We start from the raw sequence: 13,851 nt of genomic DNA on the forward strand, positions 1-13,851 counted from the left end.
TGCGGCTGAAAGCTCAAATCTGGACCCTTCTCTTTGGTAATTCCACATCTCGAGTGGAGGTGAGCAGTGGCCCACTCAAAGTAAAGACGTCTCTCCGTGCCAAGCTGCTCAGCAAGACATTTTCCAGTTTCCCTTTGGTAAGTATGGTCATGTGACCAAGTTTCCACCAGAAGCGTCATGGGGTACTTTTGTGTCTGGGACTTATGACTCGAGATGTTCCTCTGTCCAGCTCTCTTCCACATTCCTATTGGGACAACCCAGGTGTGGTGATGAGTCAGCTGTGATCCTGTAGGTGAACTGTCCAAGGGGATGGCAGAGCCACAAGGTAGAAGGGACTAGGGTACTTGAGTGACAGTGAGAAACCTGAACTTCCAAACCTGCCCTGCTCTTGAAGGCTATTGTATTGCTGTTTCATTCTCTCTCTCTCTCCCCTGTGTATGTGTGTGTGTGTGTGTGAGTGTGTGTGTGTACATGCATGTGTACATGCATGAATGCACATCCCTAGAGGCCAGAAGACAGCATCAGATCTCCTGGAACAGACATTTACAGGAGGTTGCAAGCTGTCCAGTGTGAGTGCTGGGAACTGAACTTGGATACTCTGGACGAGCAGCCAATGCTCTAAACCACTGAGCCATCTCTCCAGCCCCCACCACCGTGTTTGTGACAGGGTTATTTGGGATCCCCATTATGTATCCTGGACTAGCTAACCCACAAGCTTCTGGGGATTTTCCTGTCTTCACCTCCCATCCCACCTTCGGGACATTGGAATTACAGATGACTTTACATAGGCAGGCCCTGGGGATCCGAACTCAGGTCCTCCCTCATATTTGAGCAGTAAGCACTTTACCATACAGTGTGCCATCTCCTGGTCTGATTCATGTTCTCTTTGGCACTCTGGCGTTTAATCTCATGGCTGTGTTCTGCCAGTCCTTTCGGTGATAGATTATGGGTAGGTTATGGTGTGGGAAGAAATAGAAGTGTAAAATGCTCTGTCATTAGGTGCCTCGTCAGTGTCTTCTGCATGAACAGTGAGCGTGAGTGAACATTGGTTATTTCTGCATTTAAATCCCAGGAACCTGAGGGCCAAGTTTACAAAGTATTTAACAGCTGCATATCTTCATCTAAGGGAAGCGTCACTGTCAGGTAAGTTAAGGATTTGACTTTTGCAAGAAGTGTCCAAGTTGGCGGGGATGCAGCCACAGGTCCCTGATGACCTTGACCGTGAAGATGGTAGAAATCTGGGCTGGCGCTGAAGTGACAGTGAGAGTGGCTGACAGGAGACATTCTTTAGCTCCACTGCGCATGGCCAGTTCTGTAAGAGCTTTCGTAGGCACCTCGTGGCCTGGGCACCACAAACTGCAGATAAGATAGCAAGTCCTCACGCACTGGGGGGACACTGAACCGTGTGACAGACACGCTACAGTGGAGATGCACAGAAGGGCCTTTGGGACAGAGTGGGACCAACTTCAGCAGGAGGAGGAAGGGGTAGGCAGGAAGGGTCTCAGGAGGAAAGGAGGAGGAGAGGCTCTTCACTGATTCGGGCGTCACCAGACGGTCTGTTGCCGAGCTGGAGACCAGCATCCCTGACAGCACTTCTGGAAGTCCCTGGGGCTTGGTGAGGCCAGGTAACTTGCTCTAGCCAGGTTAGAGCATTTGTAGCCAACACAGGAACCCGAAGGTGTCCTTTCCCCCTTGGCATGACAGGAAGCAGTGTTTGCTGCTGTGACCCATCCCAGGGGCCCTGTGTGGCCCCACCCCTTGACACACTGCCCTTGACCGACAAACAGCCTGAACTGAAAAGAAACTTACGCTGTTTGCATCATTTGTCCTCATTCCCATAGTGTAATCTGGCCCTTCAGTCCACTGTGGCCCCAGGATAGGCTTTACTTAGGAAGGTGCTAGAAATACAAATACTCGGGCCTAACCCAGGGTGATCAAAGCAGAAACTGGAGTAGGGCTCAGCAGGGTAGGTTTTAACAAACCTTCCAGGGGATTCTGGGGCATGAGAAAGTTTGAGAAACTTTGCTTGGCTAAGGCAGAAGGAGGAATCAGAAGTTACAGAGGAAGGGTGGAAGGATGGCTCAGTGGGTAAAGTGCTTGCTGTACAAGCATGAAGGCCTGAGTTCAAATCCCCAATATGCAAGAGCCACATAAAAGTCAGATGTGGTGGCATGCACTTACAACCCCAGTGCTGGGGGTGCGAGGGGACAGGAGACGGTTGGAGCCTTGCAGAGACTGATGCACCTGCATCAATCTGAAGTGATTGATGCACCAACCAAGGACCACACATGGAGAGGACCTAAACCCCCTGCTCAGATGTAGCTGACTGGCAGCTCAGTCTCCATGTGGATTCCTGAGTAAGGGGAGCAGGGGCTACCTCTGTCTTGAACTGGGTGGCCTGCTCTTTGATCACTTGCCCCTGGCAATGCAGCCTTATCAGGCCATAGAGGAAGAGGATCCAGGCAGTCCTGATGAGACTTGACAAGCTATGGGCAGATGGCTGGCAAAGAAGGAGAACTCCTCCTTTCAGTGGACTAGGGGAGGGGGAGGGGGATGGGGATGGGGGTGGAACTGGGAGGAGTTGAGGGAGGGGGCTTCAATTGGGTTATATAATGAATAAATTGTGAACAAAAAATTAAAATTAAAAATTTAAAAAGTGGAAAGTAACAGAAGAGACCCATTGTGAATCTTTGGCCTACATATGTACCCGGGTGCACACATTCATATGTGTCCCCAAAAGATAAATTTAGGAAAGTCATAGAGAAGGTCATTCCAGCAAACTTTAAAAACCTGAGTAAAATGCTAATGGAAAGGCAGGATTTATTATGTGTTAGAAAATGATTTTAAAGGAAAGGCAGCCCTGTACCCATCACCCACTGACTGACCTACCCTGTCCAAAGAGCTAAAAACTGTCTAGCTGTGTGGACATCCTTCTACCGTGTCACGTAAAAAGAAAATGCACTATTGCAGAAAGAGACACTCAGAGTTCAGTGGTATTGACGCCAGGGCTCAAGATAAACCCAGGAAAGTACTTTCCATTTGTGCCTGTGGCCTAGCTGATTTAGGAAGTGCTCCTGAATGCTTTGAATTTGAAAGGTACATAATATCCAATTCTCTCTTCTGCAGGCTGAGTCATTAGTGCTGTTGCCGAGGCTATTTGGTAATGGGCACTATTTAAATGAAGCAAAAAAAAAAAAAAAAAGAAAAAAAAAGAAAAGTACAATTTCAAACGAATTGCTTTTTAAACTGTCAAATAAAAGGAACCCATTTGTGCATGTGAGATCATTCCAAGGATTCTAACTATTAACTGAAGGCAGTTGAAAAATGTCAACGAGAAGTGTTCTATTATAGGGCTGGCTGACTGCTTCCAGGTGGAAACTAATGACTCCTTTGACTTGATCTGGACTCGAAACTTTCTATTTTTATTCGTCCTATGTGAACCTCAGAGATGCATATTTTAGGTACTAAACCTTACAAACAAGCTGCTGGGCTTATTTATTTGCCTGCTTATGTTTTGCTACTGTTGCTTTCTCTAATGCCACACGAGTGATGTCTCAGATACCAGGTATTGCTGTATTATCCAGTCAACCCTTTCCTCTGTCTTAAATTGGGTATCAAGGGCCCTTGCCAAGCAGCTTTTCAAACAGCCTATTTAACGGTTTCTTCTTCCCTTTGTTATCGATGAATTCATCCTTGTCTAGTTTAGTCAGTGAGAAGGAAAGTCTGAAGATGCATGGAAAGTAACTCTGCAGTCTTCACTGCCTATGTTTGGTAGCTAGCACCAAACTAGAGGATGAGCTGGTGAGACACCACTACAGACCAGACAGAATTCCAGATTATTCTAACAAGGCCACCTTAGCTCTTTCCATTTCATACCCTCTAGGGCTTTCCATGTGATTAGTGTTGTGTCCATGCCTTCAGTATCTTGGTAATGTCCTTTATGTTGGTAAATTATCCTGTGCTTTTCTGAGTTCTCTGAGAAGTTGGAAGTGGGCTGTCATTTCCTGCTTCAGACCCAACCGGTTTTCATCTCAAGATCCCCTGTCTGGGGATGTGCTTCCCTCCCCCAACTCTGTGATAGGGAGGGAAAACAGCAGTAAAATGCCCAAGAATAAACACATTGTGTCTTTAAGAGCAGCTAGAAGGTAACTCCTTTCCAAAAGATGTTACTATTGTTTATCACGTGGTATAAAAATGTCTGCAGTGAGATCCAAGCTCCGGAAGCTCATCCAGGAAGAGAAAGCTCAACTCTGCTGGGTGTTTGTAAGCCTCAGATCTGATGATGTTTTGCTACATATCTACCTACCTACTTGTCTGCCTTCCATTTGTTCTTTTACTTTTTTTTTTCTATACTTAATCAACTCACCCATTCTCCTGACCATACTGAGCAGTGTAGAAATGAAGATGCTGAAACAGTGATCCCCACCCCTGCCCCTCCAGGTACCTTACCTGTGTCCCCTATGCTTGGCTAACAAATGTAAAATCATTGCCTATGATGTACAAAGGAGCCTTGCAGGTAATGGCCGGCTGGAGAAGGCATTCGGGACAGTCCCCAGAAGGGAACTTCTCACACTTGACTGTGCCCAAGGCCTTCAGGGAACCTGGTTAAAAATGCACCTTCTTGCTCAGTAGGTCTAGGGTGCCTGCATGTCTCCAGCTCCCAGGCAATGCCTTTGGCTGCTGCGAACCACAGCGTGGCCTAATGAGCAGCAAGGGAATGCTTGGCTCTTTCTGCAAAATACTGACTTCCCGCTTAGCAGGCATGTATCTGAGGGACAGCCCCCTCCCCTGAAGCCTTTCAGGGTTCCTTGAAAGCAGACACTGGGTCTTAATACCCGTTGTTGTTGTTTTGTTTCTTGGCTGGCTGGCGCTTGGCACAGAACCCGCACATGCTGGGTATGTATTTATTTAATTAAACAGAGTTGGCCTTGATCCAAAAATGGTTTTTAAGTGGCCCTAATCCCTAGTAGGCCCTAGATCGGCACAGGACAGAAACGGCAGAGCAGGAAGTGTGAGAGATCTTTTTAGGCAGAGGTCCCCTCCACTTGTCCACACCTGGATGACACCTCCGTTAAATTTCACTCCTGCCACCTTTAAAAGGAGGTTTGCACTAGGGAGCCGAGAGGAAAAACAAACCCGAACCAGAAAGCACTGCGAAGCTGTAAGATTGCAAAACATCAAAAGCTCGCAACTGTTGACCATGAGGCCGCTGAAATGCCAGGTTTCTCCCTCTGCCAGATTACTAGCTTTTCGTAGGTCGATGTTGCACAGGTCTCCAGATATCCCAGAGAGCCCTGCAGTAACCGGTCCCGGCGGGCGTCGGTTGGCTTGGTGCAAGCCTGTTTGTTAGCGCTGAGTGAGCAATTAAGCTGCTTGTACAGTGGCGGCGACTCGGGGTAGTGGTGGTGACCGCTTTGGGTCGCTCGCTCGGGGGCTCCTGGGGAGCCGGGACTCGAGCGAGAGAGCTCTACAGAAACCCTAGTTATGAGAGTCCCTGGCGGTGCCATAACCTGTTCCTCACTACAGCAACCACAGATGCTAAAGACTCATTTAGGCTCGGTAGGGTTAGAGGGGGAGAGAAGGGGGGCAAGGAAAGGGGATTATGCTGGTCAGTAGTTGGGCCTCCCCAGGGGGAAGGGAGAGGCGCACTGGGAGAGCGCCCTAGGGGAGGTGTGCTCGTGCAGGGGAGGGGGGGTGAGAGGCGGGCGGGCTGGAGGGGAGGAGTAGGGAGGCGAGAGCAGCTTGCGGGAGGCGCCACGGCCTCGCAGACGCAGGCGCCGGTCGCCGAGGAGCCAGAGAGAAAGTTCCCCGGGGCAGTTCGCCCGCCGGAGGGCCCGAGCTGCGGTCGCTGGCCGAGGGGGTCTCAAGTCCCGCGTGCGCAGCGCGCCGTCCCCCTGCACGCACTTGGCTGCCCGGGCTCTGCTTCCCGAGGAGCAGAGGAGCCTCGCAGGCGGGCAGCCGGGGCGGCCGGGGCTAAACTTGGACTAGGAGGATGCTGCGAGTGGGCGCCGCGGCGCTGGGCGCGGGGGCGCTCGCCGAGCTCTGATCGCTCCCGGCGGGCTCCGAGCGCGCCGAGGCTCAGCGGGCAGGTAGCGGCTCCAAGCGCCCGGACTGCGCCAAGCCTGCCAGCCAGGGCCGCCAGCGCCGCGGTGCAGGCGTCGTCCCCTCGCCACGGAGTCATGGTGCGCGCAGCGCGCACGCCCCGCGTGGAACTCTGAGCTCCGGCCGTGCAGCGTGCCCCCTCCTCCGGCATCTCCACCAGGGCTTCCCGCGCTCGCCCTGCCCCGCGGACCATGAAGCTATCGCCCCGGAGCCCCTAGCCTCTGAGCTGCGTGCGCATCGCCCCGCTGCAGCCCCAGCGCCGCTGGGCCACAGACAGCGCTCCAACCTCTGAAGCTAGGCATCTTCTCCCGGGAACGCCGGGCGCACCGAGATGGCGCTCCGTGGACCCCTCCGGCCGCGCAAAGTTCGCAGGAGGCGAGAGATGCTGCCGCAGCAAGTTGGCTTCGTATGCGCCGTGCTGGCGCTGGTGTGCTGTGCGTCCGGCCTCTTCGGAAGCTTGGGTAGGTGTGGGGACGGATGGTCTCCACCCGGGGGGTTAGGGGGGCTTGAGCTGGGAAGCCTCAGGACGGCTCTAGCTCCTTCTCTGCCAGATTGGTCCCCAGGGGTTCCCCCTCCCCGCCTGGCGAGTAGAGCGCACCCAGGAGGGCTGAGCCACGCGCTGGACTGTGGCGACCGTTCCGCTGAACTGCTCAAGTTCCCTGGGGGATCTGGACGCGGCTGTAGGTGTGTGTTCCTGGGACCGAAGCCTGCACATCTGTCCCTAGCGTGCGCGGGCAGTGGGCAACTCATGGCGGCCCAGGCAGGGGTAAATTCTCTTGCTTTGGGGTGCGTGAAACTGAGCGGTCCGATTCCCTGTTTTGCATAGCTCCGTCCCCCAGAGACGCAGATACTCAGGCTGGGTCTCCGCTCTTCCCCTTGTACCTGTCTGCTTCAAGTGGGTAGCCCGGTTTTCCTCCCCAACCCCAAGCGGAGCGAGGCAGTCTGTTCCCGCGGGAGATTGCTGCCATGTTCCCGCGTCGCCTCTCTCAACTCTGCTTAATCCCCACGGAAAGGGAGGGCTGGCGTGCAGAACCGTGGTCTGCACCCCTCCAGGCGGAAGGCGACCCGGGGGTCTGTTAAGACAAGCAAATTTCAGGCGGAGTGAGGGAAGAGAAGAAACTTATAAAATATTTATTTCGGGGGGGGGGATTTGGGCTCCTGTTTAACCTTTAAAGGGCATTTATTGCTTAGATAGTTCAGAAGTGGGTGCTGTGAACATTTGGGGTGTCTCTCATGTGAAATAAATGTCAAGTTAGCCACCGAGGCAGAGGCCGGCGGAGGGAGGGCACCTTTCTGAGTGTTTAGAAAGGCCGTTAACATAGCGTGTTGGGACCATTTAGAGATCTGAACGGTGACGTAGAAAGGCAAAGGAAACCTGGTTAAACTTTCTTTTTAAAAAGAGACACCGCTGTCTTTCAACACAAGACTGTGCTTTGGGAATAGAAGGCTGAGGAGTGGCTCATTTCTAAAGAGATCCAGAAAGTTTATTTTTAACACCTCACTAGCCAGTGCTTTGCAGCTGGACAATTAAACACAAGAAATAACAAGCTGTGCAGGCTGTGAGGTGCAGGCGTTCTGGAGGAGCCACAACGGAGAGCACTGGGACAGGTAAATGGAGAGTTAAGGTGTAGTCTGAAAGCTAGAACTGTTTTATTGCCTAGAGCAGGAGTTAGCTTCCGGAGCTTACTATGTGCGCAGAGGCCTTCTCTGACGTGGCTCTGTGTGACACCCCTGGACCACAGCACGAAAGCTTGGTCCCATGGACTCGCAATCTCCACCTTGCACCTATGGAATCAGAGTTTCATTTTGAGCAGAACCCTGGGTGTTGTGCATTCACACTTGGCCAAACACACACATTTGGGCGTCTGAGGGTGGGGACTACCTGAGCGGGTTTCCTGAGAAAGCGTTCAATGCTCCTATTGAAATCCTTTGTTGTGTGGAGGTGGAAGGGTAGAGGGAGCTGAGGCCGGCTAGGTCTTTGTCCAAGGTCAATCACACAGTGAGTGATCCACGTGAGACTGGCAACAATGGATTAGAGCCGGGAAGCAGCATCCTGGGTGCAGGCAGGTGACCCAATCACTGCATCACTCCCTACAGGTGGCCCTCATAGCCAAACCTGAGGCTAGAGAGACGTCTTTGCAGATAAGGGCACGTTCTGCTCTTCCAGAACACCCGAGGCCCATTCCTCGGCAGGGGCTCCACAATCACCCAGAACTCCAGTTCCAGGCAGATCTGACTCCTCTGACCTCTGTGGACACCTGCACTCATGCGCACATCCCCTCACACCCCCTCCCACTCACAAATACATTTAATCACTAATAATAAAAAAATGAATAAACAGCCAGTGTCTGTGCCCGACCTAGCTAGATGCACAGGTGTAAGGTCATTTTTGAGAACTCAAGAAGTACGTTGATATGTCCCTGACTTGTTTTTCTCCAATCCAGGCCACAAAACAGCTTCTGCTAGCAAACGTGTGCTGCCAGACACGTGGCGAAATAGAAAGTTGATGGCACCAATAAACGGGACTCCGCTGGCGAAGAACTGCACAGATCCTGGTAAGACGCAGTCTCCCCCTTCCCTGCCAGCATTTAACCCAGCTTGGATTTGGTGCTTACGTGGACAGATCCGGCTAACGCTGGGAGAGGTGCTCTTAGGAACCTGAGTGAGGAAGGGTAGCTGTGTGGTGTTGAAATGAAACCTATAGACATTCGTCAGCCGCGCTGCTAAGCAACACCAGAGCTTTCTTTATCCAGCAACTACGAAGGTCACATTCAAGAGTCTAAAAATGCTGTCTTTTGTCTTAAAGGCAGTGTATTCCCCCTGCTCTCTTGCTTCCTTGGCTTTGCCCTGGTGCCTGTCGTTTCTGCCTTTGCTCACTGTGTGCATTTGACGGTCCTCTTCGGATAACGAATCCATAGCTTGTGGTGGGTATCCTTGTGGGATGACCTACCAGGGTGGGAGCACTCTGGGCCACGGAAAGGGAGGATTCTGAGCTGATTGTTGGGCTCTTCCTCAGGCAGTTGGATTGTGTTTTTCCTGGAAACCCCTTCAGTGTTCTTCTCTGAGGTATCTGGAGTGGTAGGGTCCCAGGATTAACATCCGGTCTATTCTGCTGCAGGCTTCACTTACCCAGCAAAACAATCCTCGGGAGGCAGCAGGCACATGAAAGCTGCCCAGGCCTCTCACAGGGCAGGTCTGGGCTTTAGCTCTGGATCCGTCTCTTGGGGTCTCTGTGAAGAGAATACAGTAGGGTGACGAATTTGAAACCCCCCAAGGAGACAGGAGATTTTGCTATTGATGAACTTTTCTACTTTGTTGCCAGGCAAATCACATAATTTTCTGGGCTTTCTAACCCGTGGAGAGTGCAGAATGGCGCTTGCCTGCTCTGAGTTGAAGAATCTGGCGAGGCTTTGCAAAGGGCTGTGTGTGGGAGTTGGCACCCCCGGGCAAAGGAGTGGGCTTGGGTGCAGAGCTCCAGGCTTCTGATGTCAGCCTCTGTAAGGCAGTGTCTTTTTAGGTTAGGAAAGGTCTGTGGTTAAGACACAAGATGCCCAAAGTTACGCCGAAACTCATTGGCACTGACTCTGGCTTCGGAACCCTGGTTTGTGTGCCTAATCTGCGTCTTGGGCTCCATGTGCTTATGAAGGCTTTGGTCATCTCTCTAAGCCAGTGGTTCTCAAGCTGTAGGTCATGACCACTTTGGAGGCTGAACAACCCTTTCACAGGGGTAGCCTAAGACCATCTGAAAACACATATTTACATAACAATTCATAATAGTGGCAAAGTTACAGTTATGAAGTAGCAATGAACTAATTTTCATTGGGGTCACCACAACATGAGGAACTGGATTAAGGGGTCGCAAGGTTAGGAAGGTTGAGAACCACTGAGCTCTAAGTTATCTTGGTATTTTTAACACCATGAACTTCTCTTTCCCCAGAGACCTTCTAGAAGGACTTTGGAGTATGGAGGAATAGTGAGGACTTTCAAAGCAGAAGTGTAATTCCAACTGGGCCTGGACATCTATTTCTGAATCAACTCATCACCTTGTCGACCCCATAGGCAGTGGTACCATCCTGTCATTAACATTTTGAACTCAGCCTTTTTGTTCAGGTACTGCCCTGAACAAAAGGGTATGCCCTCAGTCATGCCCACATGTAAAGGCAGCACTGGATTCTCTCTGTCATTCCAGGGACCTGACATTCTAGAATTGGCATTTTGAGCTATATAGGACCCCACTTCTCATGCTAGAGTTTTCTTGTGCCCTGTCAGAGTCCCTGTATTATCAGTCCTGTCAAAAGAGCATTTCATTGACTTTAAAGCAGTGTATTCTATGCCTCAGGAGGGACTGGCTTTGTCTTTCTGTAAAGAGGGAAATGAGAGAAACAACCCATGTTTTTAGCAATAATTAACACTCAAATTTCGCTTTGTGCTGACTGTGTCCATAGTGGGGGCTTAGACATAGAAAGGTCTCAGTGATTGAGATGATAGAACGAAAGCATAGAGGAGTCTTCATGGTGTATTTGCAAAGATGAGGACATAAAGGTCAGTTAATGGCTCCTCAAGGTCTCATCTCTGAGTTACCTGACGTCTGGTGCTGTCTTAAGTTACTTTCCTATTGCTATGACAAACCATCATGACCATGGCAACTTATGAAAGAAAGTGTTTAATTGGGCTTACAGAGAGTTTAATTGGGGTTTCAGAGAGTCCATGACCATGGAGCAAAGGCACGGCAGGAGCAGCTGAGAGCTCACATCTTGATCTAGGAGGCAAAGAGAAGGACACACACACACATACTGCCAATGGCATGAAGCTTTTGAAACCTTGAGTCCAGCCCTTGACACACCTTCTCCAAAAGGCCACACCTCCTAATCCTTCCCAAATAGTTCTACCAATACTGGGACCAAGTATTCAAACGCATGAGCCATTCTCATTCAAACCACCCCAGTGTGATGTATTTCTCACCACCATCTCTTCTGAGAACAGGCAGGGGCTTTCCCTCCTGCCTCCTCTCTTTCTACTTTACATCTTAGCAAGCATTTGCTCTTGGACACATACTATAGAGTCTAAGCAGGTTACAAGAGGGAGCCTCTTCCATTAGGTAACTTACAGCCAAGTAGGGTAGACAAGATCTTGACCCAGAAAAGCCATGTGCCAATGAAGGGTCACAGAGGCCTAAAGTCAGCCCTGAAGGAAACATTTCCTTTTTGATGTATCAGAAGAAGGAGCTGGCCTACAAGGATTCTGTATAGTCATGGTGTAGATGAGGATGGCCTTTGTTTCAATGACAGAAACCCTCTCAATAGAGTTTAGCAAACAAGGGAAACGATCGGCTTGGTAACTGGAAGAGTGGAATCAGAGGTTAAAGGTGTCTGTAACTCAGCTTCGTCCAGTTTCTGGACTGTTGTGTTCTTACATGGGAAGATGGTCACCAAAGGCCACTCTCTTTTTATGTGCATTGGCATTTTGCCCACATGTGTGTCTGTGTGAGGATATTGGCTCTCCTGGAACTGGAGACACTTGTGAGCTACTAGGTGGGTGCTAGGACTTGAACCCAGATCCTTTGGAAGAACAGCCAGTGGTTAATTACTGAGCCATCTCTGCAGCCCAAAAGGCCACTCTTAGGTCCTTGCAGCTCTGAATGTTGCAAAGAGTGTATCTGAGATGTGTTCTGTTGGCTTGGCTTGACTTGGCCACATGCTAACCCTATGTCAACTGCTTGGGCCAGCTGAGTATTCAGCTCTGGATTGTATTGGGCCTAAGAATCTGGAGTGAGCAAATAAAGCTTTGTCTCAAAACTCCACCTGTGGATTGGTGTGCACCTGGGGTTGGTGTGGCTGGACACCTGAGGGTTAGTGTCTCTGGGAACCTGAGAGTCTGTGTGGCTAGGTGTAGGTGTGGCTGGCACCTGGGGAGCAGGTGGATACTCACCCAAGGCTGTCATCCTGGGCTTCTGATGTGATGAAGATGCTCTGGAGCTCCAGCTTAGGCATTCAGGAGCGTGACAGAGTCCATGCTTTTCAAGGGCATGATGGGTGTTTCCAAGAAAAACTCCAAGTTGGTGCTAACAAGGCTGGGGCCCAGAGGTGCATTGTGGGGCATCACCAGGAGCCTACTAGGAATATAGACTCCATCTCACTCCGACTAGATCAGAATCTGCATCCTAACAAGGTTCCCAGTGAGTACACCATATGCAAATGAGCCCTGCTCCAGAGTGCTGCTGGACACTTGCAGGTAGGCATTTGAGCAGTGTTTGAACGTTAGGCTGGAGGCTGGTTTTCTGGTAGAGCATTTGCTGACTATGCACAAGGCTCTGCCTTTGATCACCCTAGCACTGAGAAATCATTTGTGAATGTTTAATAAAAGTTAAGACCTGCAGCTGGGAACAATGCTGCACACCTGTAATTCCAGAACTCTGGGAGGCAGAGGCGGGCAGATCTCTGAGTCTGAGGCCAGCCTGGTCTACAAAGTGAGTGCAGGACAGCCAAGGCTACACAGTGAAATGCTGTCTTGGGGGAAAAAAGAAGTTAAGACTTGGTTTAACACAGGAAAATTTCAAAGTATTTATTTATTTTTCATACAGGGAAATAAAAATAATTCATTTTGGCCATTGATGTCTATGGGAAAATTCATAATTTTCCCTCAGAGATGTGAAGGCATGATCTGGCCTCCGGGCTTTAGATACTTCTTTTCACTGTCTGTATCAGTGGTTCTCAGCCTGCCGGATGCTTGCAACCCTTTAATACAGTTCCTCATGTTGTATGACTCCCCCAACTATAGAATTATGTTTGTTGTTGCTTCATAACTGTAATTTTGCTACTGTTATGAGTCCTCACTCAAGTATCTGTGTTTTCGGATGGCCTTAGGTGACCCTGTGAAAGGGGTGTTCAACCCCCAAAGGGGTGGTGAGTCACAGGTTGAAAATCCCTGGTCTATACGGAGCAGGCAATACCGAAGGCAGGAGGCTTGGTGTGGCCAAACCCTATGCAATAGTAATGAATGCCAGGGGCCTTGAGTCTCTCACTGGCTGCTATGACAGAATGTCCCAGGTTGAGTGGCTGAAGAGATGCGTTCCCATATAGTTCTGGACAATGGAAAGTTGAAGATGAAGTTGCTGGTTTTTCTGGTGACTAGTGAGGGCCCTCTGCCTACCTTAGAGAGAGCTGCCTTTGCGTTGCATGCTCCCATGGTAGAGAGAAAACAATTAGGCTTCCTTCTCTTCCCCTCCCCAACTCCTCCTTCTCTCCTTCTTATAAGGACACCAATCCCATCATAGGTACGTCACCATCGTGGTCTCACTTAACCCTAATTTTCATCCCATATACTCAAAGGCATCACCTCCAAATACTATCATATAGAGGGTCAGAGCTTCAACATAAGGAGGATTGGGGCAGTGGAGCCCATTCAGTCCATAGAGGGAACCGAAGAGTTTCCAGGCCTCTCTTGGTGGTAGCACCTCAACCCTGGCCTGCAGGAAAAGATGCTTCCTCAGGAATGCAGATGCTTTGGGCAACTTTTAAGACTTCTGGGCATTATGACCCCTCTGACCTTATCTCTCCCAGGTTTCTGCTCTTCACTTCGATGTCCTAATGGTTGTGCCTGGCCACCCAATCCTAAGTAGAGCCCACTATGACTGGCTGTCATAGTGTCTTGTCATTCTGCCATTTATCACATTGCTCCCCGCTCTGGAGCACGTACCGTGAAAGCCGAGTTCACCCTCTGCAGCCACAGCATGCATTTCAGCTTTTCCAT

The 13,851-nt window shown here is 50.4% G+C and overlaps 1 protein-coding gene across 2 annotated transcripts in view; it reads left to right on the forward strand.

Moving 5' to 3' along the window:
* Positions 1–6,418: 6,418 nt before the first annotated feature.
* The window catches only part of Slc24a4 (solute carrier family 24 member 4), a 128,556-nt gene continuing 121,123 nt past the window's right edge, over positions 6,419–13,851 (forward strand). For both annotated transcript variants that reach the window (XM_021650209.2, XM_021650210.2), the window contains exons 1-2: positions 6,419–6,563; positions 8,547–8,657. In XM_021650209.2, coding sequence (XP_021505884.1) covers positions 6,434–6,563; positions 8,547–8,657 — 241 coding nt within the window. In that variant the 5' untranslated portion in view covers positions 6,419–6,433. The remainder of the gene's footprint in view (positions 6,564–8,546; positions 8,658–13,851) is intronic.

Source organism: Meriones unguiculatus, chromosome 7 (assembly GCF_030254825.1).
Source record: "Meriones unguiculatus strain TT.TT164.6M chromosome 7, Bangor_MerUng_6.1, whole genome shotgun sequence".
NCBI classification, from domain to species: domain Eukaryota; kingdom Metazoa; phylum Chordata; class Mammalia; order Rodentia; family Muridae; genus Meriones; species Meriones unguiculatus.